We start from the raw sequence: 14,777 nt of genomic DNA, 5'->3' as shown, positions 1-14,777 counted from the left end.
AGTATAACGTAAGCAATCATGGGGAAATTGTTCATATTCAATAATTTATTAGACGATCTTTCAAAAAAAAAAAGGAAAAAAAAAAATTTTTTTTTTTGGGGGGGGGGGTTAGGGGGGTGGGAGGGGGGAATAATGTGGGGTGTGGTAATATATTAGATGATGTTTAAAAAAAAAAAATTGGGGAGGGGGGGGGGGTAGGGGGGGTGGGGGGGAGTGAGAGGGGGTATTATGTGGGGTGTGGTAATTTATTAGATGATGTTTAAAAACAAACAAATTTGGGGGGGGGGGGTGAGGTTGGGGGGGGTGAGGTTGGGGGGGAGGGGGAGGGATTCTGGTAGGGGCGTGGGGTATTGTTTGGGTGGAATCCATTGTGGTATTCAGGTAAGTGTTTTTTTGTCAAAGTAATAATAAAATGTGATCATAAATAAAGAAGTTATGGCAATTTAAGCAAAATGTTTAATTATCTAAGTGTAAAAGGGGCCATACTTATGTCAAAATGCTTGATACAGTGGTCTGCTCTTGTTTATAGTTTGGGGTCATGTTGGTAAACAAGTATGCAACATTTAAAAGCAATATGTCAAAGGATATAGGAAATATTTGGGGTAGTACGCAAACTTTAACATAGATTTATCAATATTCTAAGTATAAAAGGGGCAATAATTATGATAAAATGCTTGATAGAGTTGTCTGCTCTTGTTTATCGGTTGGGGTGATGTTGGTTAACAAGTATGCAAAATATAAAAGCAATGTCAAGGGACAATGAAAATAAATGGGGTAGTACGAAAACTTTAACATTTGCTGCATATTCTAAGTGGAAAAGGGGCCATAATTATGACAAAATGCTTGTTAGAGTTGTCTGCTCTTATTTATAGGTTGGGGTCATGTTGGTAAACAAGTATGCAAAATATGAAAGCAATATGTCAAGGGACAAAGAAAATATTTGGGGTAGTACGAAAACTTAAACATTTGCACGCAGACACCGGGGTGAGTAGGATAGCCCTACTATATATATATTTCATATATAATAGTCGAGCTAAAAATGTTTAAAACGCACTAAGTGACCCTGTGACCTAGTTTTTGACCTGCCTTGACTCATGTTCGAACTTTGCCTAGAGATCATCTAGATACAACTACTGACAAAGTTTGTTGAAGCTCTGATGAAAACTACTTGAATTAGAGAGCGGACACTTAATACGGACTGACCGACAGACAGACTGACCGTTGGAACGACAGACAAGCTAACTCCTATATACCCCCCTAAACTTCGTTTGTGGGGATATAACTAATGAAAAGAAAATTGATTAGAAATAATGATTGCTGTATTGTTATTTTTCAAGGATGCATAGACAACTTCTGTAAGGACAAAGTTATTGTTTATATGTTCAAAAGTTTAGATCTAGAGATTCTTATTAAATCAAATATTGGAATAACTGAACATTAATATTCTATTATGATTTCCAGATTTATTCCCATTCCTAATATTATGCCATTTTTTTATTCAGTCATTAAATGGCAAGACTCTAAGCTGGGTGCATGGTGGTGACAATAACATCACACTTTTAAAAGTGTGTTCTATTTTTTTAAATATTGTACTTTTTAAACTTGCAAAGCATGATACTATGTCTGTTATCTGGACATTTAACTTGATATTCAGTTTTAAATACCATGTATGCGTCTTCAAAGACTGGACTTGGTGTAGTATGATAACTACCGTAATATGTAAACCTCTGGTTTGAGTAACAACTTAATAGTTTCAAACAGATAAGGTCTTTGTTTTGTTGATTTGAATCTCAGTGGTTACAGAACAAAACTGACCACAGCATACATTAATTTTTCTGCAATTTGACAACTGGTACAAACAAGAGCACCGCATAACGGTAGCCAGGCTCGGCTGTGAAAGCTTGTTAGGTATTTTTTTAAATCTCACAAGGAACGACAAAGTTATGGCCCGGACAAGCTGTTTCCGCCCGCCGACATCCGCCAAGCTAATAACCAGTCTTTTTCTTCGGGGAAACCTGGTTAACAAGAGCACCGCATAACAGGTGGGTGCCACGCTCGGCTGCGAAAGCTTGTCATTTTTTTTTTTTTTTATGAGGTCACAGTGACCTTGACCTTTGACCTAGTGACCCAAAATGGGTGTGGAGTGTAGAACTCATCAAGTGCATCTACATATGAAGTTTCAAAGTTGTAGGTGGAAGCACTTTGATTTTAGAGGCAATGTTAAGGTTTTTGTAAAAGTTTTATATTAGAGGTGACAGTGACCTTAATCTTTGACCTAGTGACCCAAAAATGGGTGTGGCATGCAGAACTCATCAAGGTGCAACTAAATATGAAGTTTCAAAGTTGTAGGTGGAAGCACTTAGATTTTAGAGACTATGATAAAGTTTGATATTAAAGGTCACAGTGACCTTGACCTTTGACATAATGACCCAAATATGGGTGTGGTGTGTAGAACTCATCAAGGTGCATCTACATATGAAGTTTCAAAGTTGTAGGTGGAAGCACTTTGATTTTAGACCCAATGTTAAGCTTTTAGCACGACACCTACGGCGGACGTCGGACGAGCTGGCTATGACAATAGCTCAGGTTTTCTCCGAAAACAGCCTCGCTAATAAAATTGACCCAAATCCATTTTGTTTCAAATGTCATTCAAATAACAATAACCTCAAATCTTCTATCAGAATTAGAGTATTCATATGACACAAAAGCATAAAGCAGTAAAAAGTTGTTTACACATAGTAATTAGTTGAGATCCAAATAAGGTCTTTACAGGCAAACTAGATCCACGAAAACTCACCAATAAGAATGGAAGAACAGCTATTGGAATAAATAAACGGTTCCAACATTTGACAATTTCTGACACAGTTTAACAATTCAATAATTTTTAGACCATCTCTGTAAAGTGTACCAGTAATTCCCATCTGAATTGTTTCACACATTTTAATCACAAAATTTGATTGAACACTCAATAATTAAATCCATATTATGTACTACCAACAAAAAAACAAAACAGGCAATACCTGACTTTTGGTTTCCATGGTAATGACTTCTGCGGGGCAACAGATGGGGTCGAAGGACGAGGAGGCGTTGGGGGCAGTTCAAAATTATCTGTGATCTTTTCCTCCGATCCCCCAGAATCTATGTCGATCATTATCATTTCATCCATATTATCACCGTTGTCTGGCCCATTGTCGAAGGGGTTCTCCCCAAAGCTAGTCTGTTTAACCAAACTCTTGAATTAAGCGTTGCCCAGGACAATCAAGGTCAAGATGAAGGGTCAAGGTGAGAGTGAGCAGCAGAAAAGAAACAAAGCAGCCGTGTTAGTAAGCCTGGTGAAATCAAACATTTTGGCATCAATTCATAAACAAATAAGGGCTTGCTTAACAGGGTTGGCATTTACAATAAAATAAGTGTTAAGAGAATTAAATTTTGCACAAAATGCTACACAAATGTCATTTTACAGCATAGCATGTTATTTGATGCAAGCACTGAAAACAAACAATAAAGATTATTAAATGCAATATAACTATAAAGAATACATGTACTTAATTACATGTATATTCTGAGATACATTCATATAAAGGGGCATATCAACATAAGTTTTCATTAACACAAGTGTTTTATGAAACCCAATATATTTTATTTCTCATCACCCAGTACCATAACACTAATTGCCTATGATTGCATTTGGTAAACTTATTGTTGACAATCTATTGATATGCACCTGTAACCATATCATCATTAATGAAAGATTTTATTTTCAATTTGCATTTGTAAGCATGATATATAGTTGTTGTTATTTAGACTATTTTTCATTTCGTACTTAACATTCTAAAAATTATTGGGTGTTATGTAATTATACATGGAAGGGGTAACTAACTTTAAATAATAAACATCGGCAAACCAATATATTTGATATATGCAAACTACCAAAATAATTTGTTAGTGTTTGGATACATGTAAGAATAAGCCAAGGATGACTTTGTTCAAATTTCAGACTAAATAGACAAGTTTGTGACTCAGCTCTGTTTTATTTTCTTATTAGATGTGTAGTTGATTTTAATGAAATATTTTCCATTATGAAGTATTTTCATTCTTGACCCTGTGCATGAAAATTTGCTTTGCTATTGAGTTATTTAAAAATACAAAATAATACACACGGCTGCGTTTATTTTGTACGATGCATTTTGTATACAGATATATTTCTACTTTTGAACAATGTCAAAACATGTTTCAATTGCAAAAACTACAGCATCCTGACTCATCTTATCCACATTTATAAAGAAATAGCATGGATTAATTATTATTGCTTTCTAAAGGAACTTTCAAGAGATTTAAATGGTATAAAAATTTTCATTGTTTAAGAAGACAAAAAGCTACTTGTTAAAAAGCCACCAAAGCATAGGTATAATGTATCAGCATTTTTAAAGTATCTGAGTCAGTATTTTGTTAAACAATTTATATAGTTTGGTACCAAATATGGGTTCCCCTAAATTTTGCTGAAATCAACAACAACAATCTCATGAAGACTTGATTCTGGGATGTTTTATGCCATTGCCTGAAAATTTTGTTTTGCTCAAGTCAGGGCTCAAATCTAGTAAGCCCTTCAAAAAAAGGTGCGCAAAACCACTATGATATTTGGATGGGCAAGCACACATTGTGCATAATTATGTTTTTAAAAACAAATTCATTTTTTCTCAGAAGATAATATTTTTTTATAAAGTTCACACTGTATTTACAGTATTTCTTTGCCAGGAATAGTATGCTTGTTAGTATGTTAAGGAATGGATTTGTGTGTGTGTGTGTCTAAAACAACCAAGAGCTCCCCCTCCAAAAACAGGGCGTAGAGACAAGACTTTTGCAACAAAACTGACCATTAGAGTCATTTACTGTCCAAGGCCACTGCACATATGAAGCATCAAGCCAAATCAGTCAATTTGATGATGAGTTAGTCCGGACACAATTTTCACACTTATTGTGACAATGACCTTTGACCTAGTGATCCCAATTTCAATAGGGATCATCTACAGTCTAAGGCCAATTCACATGGGAAGTATCAAGCAAATTGGTGAATCAGTTGACTAGTTATTGATCACAGATGATTTCACACTAAGTGTGACAGTGACCTTGACATTTGACCTAGTGACCCCAATTTCAATAGGGGCCATTTACTGTCCTGGTCTGTACAATTTCAATTCACGTGGGCAGTATGAAGCCAATGGGTCCCTCTGTTCACAAGTTACTGATCAGAAACAATTTTCACTGTTAGTGTGACATTGACCATGACCTAGTGACCCCAATTTCAATAGGGGTCATCTTCTTGCAAAGGCCAATGCACATGGGAAGTATCAAGTCAATCGGCTCACAAATTATTGATCAGAACTTTTTTCGCTCTTTGTGTGACATTGACCTTGACCTAGTGACCCCAATGTCGATAGGAGTCATCTTCTGGCAAAGGCCAATGCACATGGGAAGTATCAAGTCAATTGGGTCACAAGTTATTGATCAGAACTTTTTATGCTCTTTGTGTGACATTGACCTTGACCTAGTGACCCCAATTTCGATAGGAATCATCTTCTGGCAAAGGCCAATGCACAGGGGAAGTATCAAGTCAATTGGTCAATCAGTTTACAAGTAATGATCAGAAACAAACTGGTCAACCGACATCCAGCAAAACAATATACCCAATCCTCTTTGAAAAGGGGGCATAACAAATGGAAATTTAAAAGCCCACGAACGCTCAAAATCAACAAATAGTTTGTCCAATATTTCGAAAAATAAACATAACACATAAACAAGAGCACCGCATAACAGGTGCCACGCTCGGCTGTGAAAGCTTGTCAGAATTTTTTTTTTTTTTTAGAGGTCACAGTGACCTTGACCTTTGACCTAGTGACCCAAAAATGGGTGTGGCGTGTAAAACTCATCAAGGTGCATCTACATATGAAGTTTCAAAGTTGTAGGTTGAAGCACTTTGATTTTAGAACCAATGTTAAAAACCTTAACAAACCTTGACACGGACAGCGGACACGACAAGCTGGCTATGACAATACCTCAGGGTTTCTCCCAAAACAGCCAAGCTAAAAATCATTGTTCCTTATAGCAATAGCCAAAATTTCAAAGCAAGATGTTGTCTGGTAACAAGGAGTTAACAAGATACAAAATGATCTTTTTTTGTAATATGTGGGACAGTGTATTCAACACATGTTCATGTTCCATAATAGTATATGTGTGTTGTATGAAAAGATATTGTTGCAGGAAATTGAAATGGAATATATTGTGCCACAAAACATAAAAACAAGCATTTTATATCTCGTTTAATCTATGTTACCATACCACATCTAACGTTGAAATGTTTGCTATTGCTATAAAGAACACTGATTTGTTATGGGTGATTTTTATTTTCCGAAATATTTGTTATGTTACTTTTAGAATAAATGAACAGGTTCCATTAAAATGATTTCAAAATTAAGGCACACCAATCCAGAGAAGAAATTTGGATTATTAAACAAAAGCAAACAAAACAAACACTACATGAACCAAAACCATACTTAAAAATAAAATAACCCTTAAACCTTCAAAATTGTTTAACATACAATCTGGAATATCTACAAATAGACAAAAAACAAGCACTGGCATGCATGAAACACACAAAAAGCAGGCGTTGGTTACCGGTAGGTAAAATGAAAAGGTTACCTTAAAACTATTGAGGGAGAGTAACTAAAGCAGAAAACACCAAAATAAGAAGAATAAACAATTCAGCCAAAAAATAAAAAATGTTACAACTTGCATATAAATAACTTTTTTTTCTTATTTGAATAAGAGTCATGCATCTTCTGATTTGAGGTATTGTTTATTGATAATGTTATACTGGTCATTACAAACTTCTGGCTATGGTGCAACATTTTTTTGTTGCAAACAGAAATTCTTAAGAAACTGTGTATACTACTTGAATAGAAGAGCAGTGTCATTGGATAACCACTTTGTGCAGCTTCAACTTTTGCTCTGGTAAATTATGTCAAATATGTTAACCGCTTGTTAGTTATTACCATGTGCCAAAATTTTAGTAGATTTTTATTCTGAACACACACATTAAATCATGCAAATCAAAAATATCATATGATGATACCAATATTACTTTTGTTCATTATGATCATGAGTATCAAACAAAACATAACAAATAAAATATTGATCACACATACACCTACAACAACAAAATCCACCAGATGTTTCATGATGGTATGTTTTTTTGGCATAGAATCACAAATTTGTTATGGCATTAATTAAAAAAAATACCCCTTAATTATAAATTCACTATCAGAGAGATTCTAATCCAAAAAATCAACTATAGAGCCAAAAAATCAAAAACATCACAGGATGTATATATACTGCATTGATTTATATTACACTGCACTACCAAATGAGGCAAAACTATTTAAGTTCTTCTAAATTTAATGGTACATTAGTTATTATGAACATGTTTTTTAATACTTATGTTTTTTAATGTATTATGTATCTGCTAATTTTAGACCACACATGATATGAAAACTTGACATACATGCTATAATTCAATAAAAAAGATTTGTGTCAAAGATAATTCCAAGCTATATCTACTCCTACCCGTTTGTTGGGTCCACTACGCAGGCCCCTGTGAGGCATCTGTTGGTCGATCAGATCTGTGGCGGAGGCGGGTGGAGAAGAGGCTCGCATTCTCCTGCAAACCTCTGCAGGGTCCTCGGGCAGGGGAGGTAACCTGTGCTGCTCTCGGTAACGGTTCTTTGTCACCTGTAGCTTGTCAAGACCTCCCATAGACACCTTTAAGACATGTTTGTCATATGATATAATACAAATTTTAAAGCTAAACACTACTTTGAAAGGCATATCAGTAACAAATTGCTGTCGATTTGAGATACATGATAATACATTTTTTTATTATTTAAGGAATGCTTTAATTAAATTAGTTACATATTTATTTTTACATAAGTACCAACAATCTAAATCAATGTTAACAAACTTTTATTATATGCTTACTTTAATATGTAATACAACCTTCTTGGATATTCTTTTGTCAAGGCAAGTAAAACTTTCAAGTGTTTTTATTTACTAGCCTGCTTAATCTTTTACTGATTATATTGTGTGTGATATGATGGCAAACACATGCAATGATATCAGCAACATGAAAATGATGTCATGTTTTACCATATCTTTTAAAATTAATTAAGGTACAAGCCAAGCAAAAATATAAGAAAAACTGCTGGATACTGAGGTGTGTCTTCGAGCAATACATTATAACATGCAAGTTTATGGTTTGAAAATCTCGCTTAACAATGTGATAAATTTATCATATGACAACTGTACAGCACATATTATGTAGACAATTAAGCATTTCCTATCAACTGTTGGCCCTGGATCATACAATGATAGAGTACCAGCACAGTTTTCCAGAGCAGATCATACAATGATAGAGTACCAGCACAGTTTTCCAGAGCAGATCATACAATGATAGAGTACCAGCACAGTTTTCCAGAGCAGATCATACAATGATAGAGTACCAGCACAGTTTTCCAGAGCAGATCATACAATGATAGAGTACCAGCACAGTTTTCCAGAGCAGCATCAGTGTTTTCTTCATGGGGAAGTGTGGGCCTGACCCACTGCAGAACTTGGTAACCATGGCAAACAGGGTCACTGGGAGGAGCTCCTGGCCTGATGTCTGCTCAACTAGAATACAGGAATTGTACTATTTATATTTTACCTTTACTTAAATTAAGTTATTTTCACTTTAGTCACTTAATTTTTTTTAGTGGAGAATTTAATGTCAGTAACTAAGAAAAATACACAATTTAAGTTGTATTAGCCCTTTTTTCGCTTACTGTCATACATTCATATTTGTGCAAAATCTGGGGCAAATGTTTCATACTTAAGCAAATAAATGCATGTAAAAGCACTCACCAACAATGTATGGTATGAGCACAGAACAATTAGTTTCTATTAGAGAACGATGTAAATGCTTTTGAAGCATTTGTAAATGATTCTGGCTAAAAATCACATAGTTCACTTTCTATGCAGCACATATACTCTAACAGAAATCTTGTACATGATTCTCACACCAGTCACATCACTTGGGCAGGAACTGTTACTGAAATCATGTCTACTACCATTCTACACCTACCTATGATATCAGTAAGGCGATTGTCAGTCACTGCCATAATAATATGAACTAAGTACTGGTCAAACAGTTTACAGTTGAAAAGCAAAAGAAGGTCAAACATGGTTAAATGAGTTAATCAATGTTTAAAGCAGCAATTATTACAACAAACAAATTTAAAACTCCAAAATCGGCCTTGAAGGTAATATGGCCATACATTGGAAGGCAATTTCTTAAGCCTGAGCACAACAAAATAAACAACTTGATTGAGCAATGCTCAGTGAATAGATGGTTTTATGCTTGTGCGTCAAGTGCCGTCTCGGATCTGCAAGTGCAGTTCGCAAAGGCAAATCTGGGACAACACTTTGGGCCTAAACTGGATTTTTCTAAGGAGAGACCTTGTTCAAACAAAAATTATCATGATGAAAGCGGAAAATGTTGTCACTGATAAGCCAGTGCAATCTGAATCAACAATTTAAGCACATGTATTAAACCAAGTTTCCACAGAAGAAGGCTCCAGTATACATATTATCATACATACGTAGTTCTTCTGCAAAGCGTGCCCTGTTCTTGCCCTGTTCCTCTGACTCCTGTTCACTGTCACACCTCATCACCTCCACCATGGTGTACAGGACACTGAGGATGATCCTGACACCAACAGAAATACACACATGTAACCATCTATATACACGTGTAACCATCTAGTCTTACAATATTCTGGAGAATCTTTCTTCAATAGGCAATTAACTCTGGCCCATTTTTTAAACGGTCTAAATAAATAATAATCATCTGTAAACTGCACAACAACGCAAAAATAAATATCCATGATAAATGCACAACAGTAAAAAATGAATTTTCCTTTCAATTGCAATAAATAATAATGATATAAGTCAAAATATTCAAGAAAATCAAAACTTTTTACCTCATCTTTATTTACTGGCCAATTAATCATTCTTGTTGCTTGTATTTAAAACAACTTGGGGAAACACACTTGTAACTTACTTTTTACGCATTGGAACTCCAAGTTGGCATTATGTTGGCTGATATATTTTGTATTATTATACCTCCCTTTTATTCACAATGCTAAACTCCCATAGGCCATCGTGACATAGAAATACTGTCAGACCCAGAAGAAAAAATTTACTGTCCAAAAAAATATGTTGCCCGCTACCTAAGCAATCACGCGCGGAATTGTAAACAGGGGACAAAACTGTCACAAAACCAGGTTTTCAATTTGAAAAAAAATCTGATAAAGGGAGAAGACTCACACAGAACTGATTGTTCATAGTTACCCCCTTGTTTCAAAATAAATCTATTTTTAGTTGTGGCGACCTTGACCTTGGAGATATCAACGTAATTCTTTCCCGCGACACACCGTCTAATGATGGTGAACAAATGTGCCAAATTATTTTAAAATCTAACAATGAATGACATAGTTATGGCCCGGACAAGCTCATTTATGGCCATTTTTTACCTTTGAACTCTAAGTGTGACCTTGACCTTGGAGATATAGATGTAATTCTTTCGCAAGAACACACGTCTAGTAATGGTGAACAAATGTGCCAAATGATTTTAAAATCTCACAATGAACGACAAAGTTATGGCCCGGACAAGCTTGTTCCGCACGCCCGCCAACATTCGCCAATCTAATAACCAGTCTTTTCCTTCGGAAAACCTGGTTAACAAGAGTACCGCATAACGGGTGCCATGCTCGGCTGCGAAAGCTTATCAGATTATTTTTTTTTTTAGAGATCACAGTGTCCTTGACCTTTGACCTAGTGACCCAAAATGGGTGTGGCGTGTAGAACTCATCAAGGTGCATCTACATATGAAGTTGCAAAGGTGTAGGTGGAAGCACTTTGATTTTATAGGCAATGTTAAGGTCTTTGTTAAAGTTTTATATTAGAGGTCACAGTGACCTTGACCTTTGACATAGTGACCCAAAAATGGTTGTGAAATGTAGAACTCATCAAGGTTCAACTGCATATGAAGTTTCAAAGTTGTAGGTGGAAGCACTTTGATTTTAGAGCCCATGTTAAAGTTTGATATTAGAGGTTACATTGACCTTCACCTTTGACCTAGTGACCCAAAAATGGGTGTGGCGTGTAGAACTCATCTCGATAGAGATATAAAGTTTCAAAGTTGTAGGTGGAAGCACTTTGATTTTATAGGCAATGTTAAGGTCTTTGTTAAAGTTTTATATGAGAGGTCACAGTGACCTTGATCTTTGACCTAGTGACCCAAAAATGGGTGTGGTGTGTAGAACTCATCAAGGTGCAACTACATATGAAGTTTCAAAGTTGTAGGTGAAAGCGCTATGATTTTAGAGCCTATGTTAAAGTTTGGTTTAGAGGTCACAGTGACTTGACCTTTGAAATAGTGACCCAAAAATGGGTGTGGCGTGTAGAGCTCATCAAGGTGCATCTACATATGAAGTTTCAAAATTGCAGGTGGAAGCATGACGCCTACGGCGGACAACGGACGAGCTGGCTATGACAATAGCTCGGTTTTCTCCGAAAACAGCCTCGCTAAAAATTATACTTTCCAATTTGCGCATGCGCAGTTTTGCATTTCCATTGTAAACTATCACTGAATTAACTTGCTCAAACAAAATCATTGAAGAAATTGACTGTGTTAACAGGTGTACTTTTATTATTGTTATCAAAATATTAATGGTTGTTCATTTCTGAAATTAATTATTACTGAATATTAAAATTATTCATGGTTAATATAAATTGTTCATGTTTTTTCGGTATAATAAAATAAATATTACATGTCTAACAGGGCAACAGTACATTTGTCAACTTTCGGAAAAATACTGTCAACCGAGGCGAAGTCAGACATGTAATATTTATATAATATAATCAGGAATGAAAAATGATTTATTAGAAGAACCAAATCTTTAAGAATAAAGTTGTGAAGTTGTCAGGCACATAAAGGATTTTGTGATCATTGTTTGCAAACATGTCTTCATTTTCACCTTCTTTTTTCACTTAGAAAAGGTCTCATTAATGGATTGATGAGTGGGTATTGACATTTTGATCTTTGGCATTCAGAGAGTATGCTTGTTTTCCAGTTTTTTTAATTGTATAGTTTCGCAATTTATTTATTTATACACAGATGTTAGAAAAAAAATATTTTGTAAGATAATTTTTATATAAATATTAAAATATTCAGAGGTGAGATACATGTATTTTGAACACTGTTCAAAGCCTTTTTTAAACCTATATAGAATGACACTATATGTTCTTAAGAGTTTCATACATGGACATACATTTGTGAGTAAGTTTTACCTCAAATGGACGCTATCTTTGATACACACATTGGACTTTCTCATGGCAGCTGCCAGAAGTTCTTGATTTCTGTCAATTAAGAAGGAATACATTAACCAAGATACAGAAAATCATCTACAGGGCCAAAGCTGTGCTACTTACAAGTGGAAAGTATCTTCATATTGTATTCTGTTGAAGATTTACGCTATAAGTAAAATGTATAACTTGCAATTAATACATCAACTACAATTGCATACAATCATACACAGGTATATAATCACCGTATCATGTCATGACCCTTTTGTGCAACAAAGAATGTAAACAGCAAACTTGCGTGCCTGAACTATTGCATGGCATAGCAGCTTAACTTCTTGCTATACCATTTGTTTAATGTTAGTTCCATGGTTTACATCTTTCTATGAACATCATATAAATCCGTTTAAACTTTTGGTTAACAAGACATCCGTATATCGATCTGTGACAACATGTACATTGTATACGTATCAGCATTGTGAGATTTAAAAAACATTGGAGATTTTCCACTATTGTACAGGTTTAATGAATATTTGTGTGTTTTTTCACTAGAGTACAAAAAGTGCTTTTAATTCTATAAAACACAAGGATTTTCTTGAGTGTACGCTCTATGGAAGTTAACATCTAGTTTTGTTATTTATCAATGACTCATTTGTTTCTTAAAAGCAAATGGATGTATATAGCAGGTGGATGTATGGAGCAGGTGGATGTATAGAGCAGGTGGATGTATAGAGCAGGTGGATGTATAGAGCAGGTAGATGTATAGAGCAGGTGGATTTATAGAGCAGGTGGATGTATAGAGCAGGTAGATGTATAGAGCATGTGGATGTATAGAGCAGGTTGATGTTACTCACTCGACCTCCATGGAGAGTAGTTCCACTAGGGAGTAGTAGAGGCCATGCTCATAGAGCAGGTGGATGTATAGAGCAGGTAGATGTATAGAGCAGGTGGATGTATAGAGCAGGTAGATGTATAGAGCAGGTAGATGTATAGAGCAGGTGGATGTATAGAGCAGGTAGATGTATAGAGCAGGTGGATGTATAGAGCGGGTGGATGTATAGAGCAGGTTGATGTTACTCACTCGACCTCCATGGAGAGTAGTTCCACCAGGGAGTAGTAGAGGCCATGCTCATAGAGCAGGTGGATGTTACAGCGACTTGTCTCCAGCACATCCTCTGGGCTCGAGCACTCACCAAAAACCCCTAAAATCAACAATTACATGTAGGCGGATTATATGATCTTCAATGGCAGTTATATTTATCAAAAGTATGTCCAAATCTCTCAAAACACCTTGTAAATTTGAAGCAATGCTATTAAAACACTCAGTCTGATACCATTGTGGTTTAGTTTATAATAACTGCAATAAATCAATGGATATTGACTGATAAATAACAATTATACAAAAATTATTTCATAAATATACTCTTCCATCTCTGATATGTTAATTATGAACAAATGCACATGCCCACATACCTTGTGCCAGATAGAGGAGGGATCTGAGGGCCTGCACTCGTCTGTCCCTCTCAGCCACCTCTAGCTCATTCTGCAGATACACCACATACTTCCTCCGATCCGTCTCTGACAGGGTCTTCCACTCAGTGTAACCTGAAATAAAAGTTCCGTACAAATGATAAGCATGACTTCACCAAATCTAAAACCTCAAACCTTTGTATAAGCCCTGATTTAAGCCAAAATCAGTCTTTGCATTCACGCATAAATGAAAGCCTACCTGAATAACACAAAAGGACCATAATTAATTAAAAAACAATTGTCGTGTTCATACTTAGATGTACATTAAACAGTATTGTACACAGTAACCTTCACACAGGAAATCATAAAGTCTTTTTCAGACCTTACATGTACCTCATAGCCTTAAAGTCCAGGGGTATCCCTTTTAACCATTCACAGTTACCCCTGTGTATAAATATTTATATTAGTGTGTGCTTGTTTTCACTCAAACAACAATGTAGAAATTAATATCAGATACATAAAAAATTGAACTTTACATTTCTCTGCATTTGACTTTAAATATTCATCTGTTGAAAATTCCCCAATAAGATGAAATTGCAAAAATGTGTCGTGTTCTGAAAAAACTGGGTTTAATGCATGTGTGTAAAGTGTCGTCCCAGATTAGCCTGTGCAGTCCGCACAGGCTAATCAGGGAAGACACTTTCCGCCTAGATTGGATTTTTGCTAAGAAGAGACTTCATTTAAACGAAAAATGTCATAAAAGCGGAAAGTGTCGTCCCTGATTAGCCTGTGCAGACTGCACAGGCTAATCTGGGATGACACTTTACGCTCAAGCATTATGGCCAGTTTTCTCA

At 35.6% G+C, this 14,777-nt stretch overlaps 1 protein-coding gene across 5 annotated transcripts in view; it reads right to left on the bottom strand.

The window, feature by feature from the left end:
* The window catches only part of LOC127832266 (striatin-interacting protein 1 homolog), a 42,923-nt gene that overhangs the window by 13,735 nt on the left and 14,411 nt on the right, over window positions 1-14,777 (bottom strand). The window contains exons 4-11 of one of the 5 annotated variants that reach the window (XM_052357641.1): window positions 13,927-14,058; window positions 13,535-13,655; window positions 12,442-12,510; window positions 9,690-9,796; window positions 8,594-8,721; window positions 7,621-7,815; window positions 6,697-6,720; window positions 3,021-3,232 (exon numbers count right to left, since the gene is read on the bottom strand). In XM_052357641.1, coding sequence (XP_052213601.1) covers window positions 3,021-3,232; window positions 6,697-6,720; window positions 7,621-7,815; window positions 8,594-8,721; window positions 9,690-9,796; window positions 12,442-12,510; window positions 13,535-13,655; window positions 13,927-14,058 — 988 coding nt within the window. Of the gene's footprint in view, window positions 1-3,020; window positions 3,233-6,696; window positions 6,721-7,620; window positions 7,816-8,593; window positions 8,722-9,689; window positions 9,797-12,441; window positions 12,511-13,307; window positions 13,328-13,534; window positions 13,656-13,926; window positions 14,059-14,777 lie in introns of those variants that run through there. The other 4 variants (XM_052357642.1, XM_052357643.1, XM_052357644.1 and 1 more) reach the window with 4 other exon arrangements.

Source organism: Dreissena polymorpha, chromosome 5 (genome assembly GCF_020536995.1).
Source record: "Dreissena polymorpha isolate Duluth1 chromosome 5, UMN_Dpol_1.0, whole genome shotgun sequence".
In the NCBI taxonomy this organism is placed as follows: domain Eukaryota; kingdom Metazoa; phylum Mollusca; class Bivalvia; order Myida; family Dreissenidae; genus Dreissena; species Dreissena polymorpha.
This window is presented reverse-complemented; position numbering and strand designations above follow the sequence as displayed.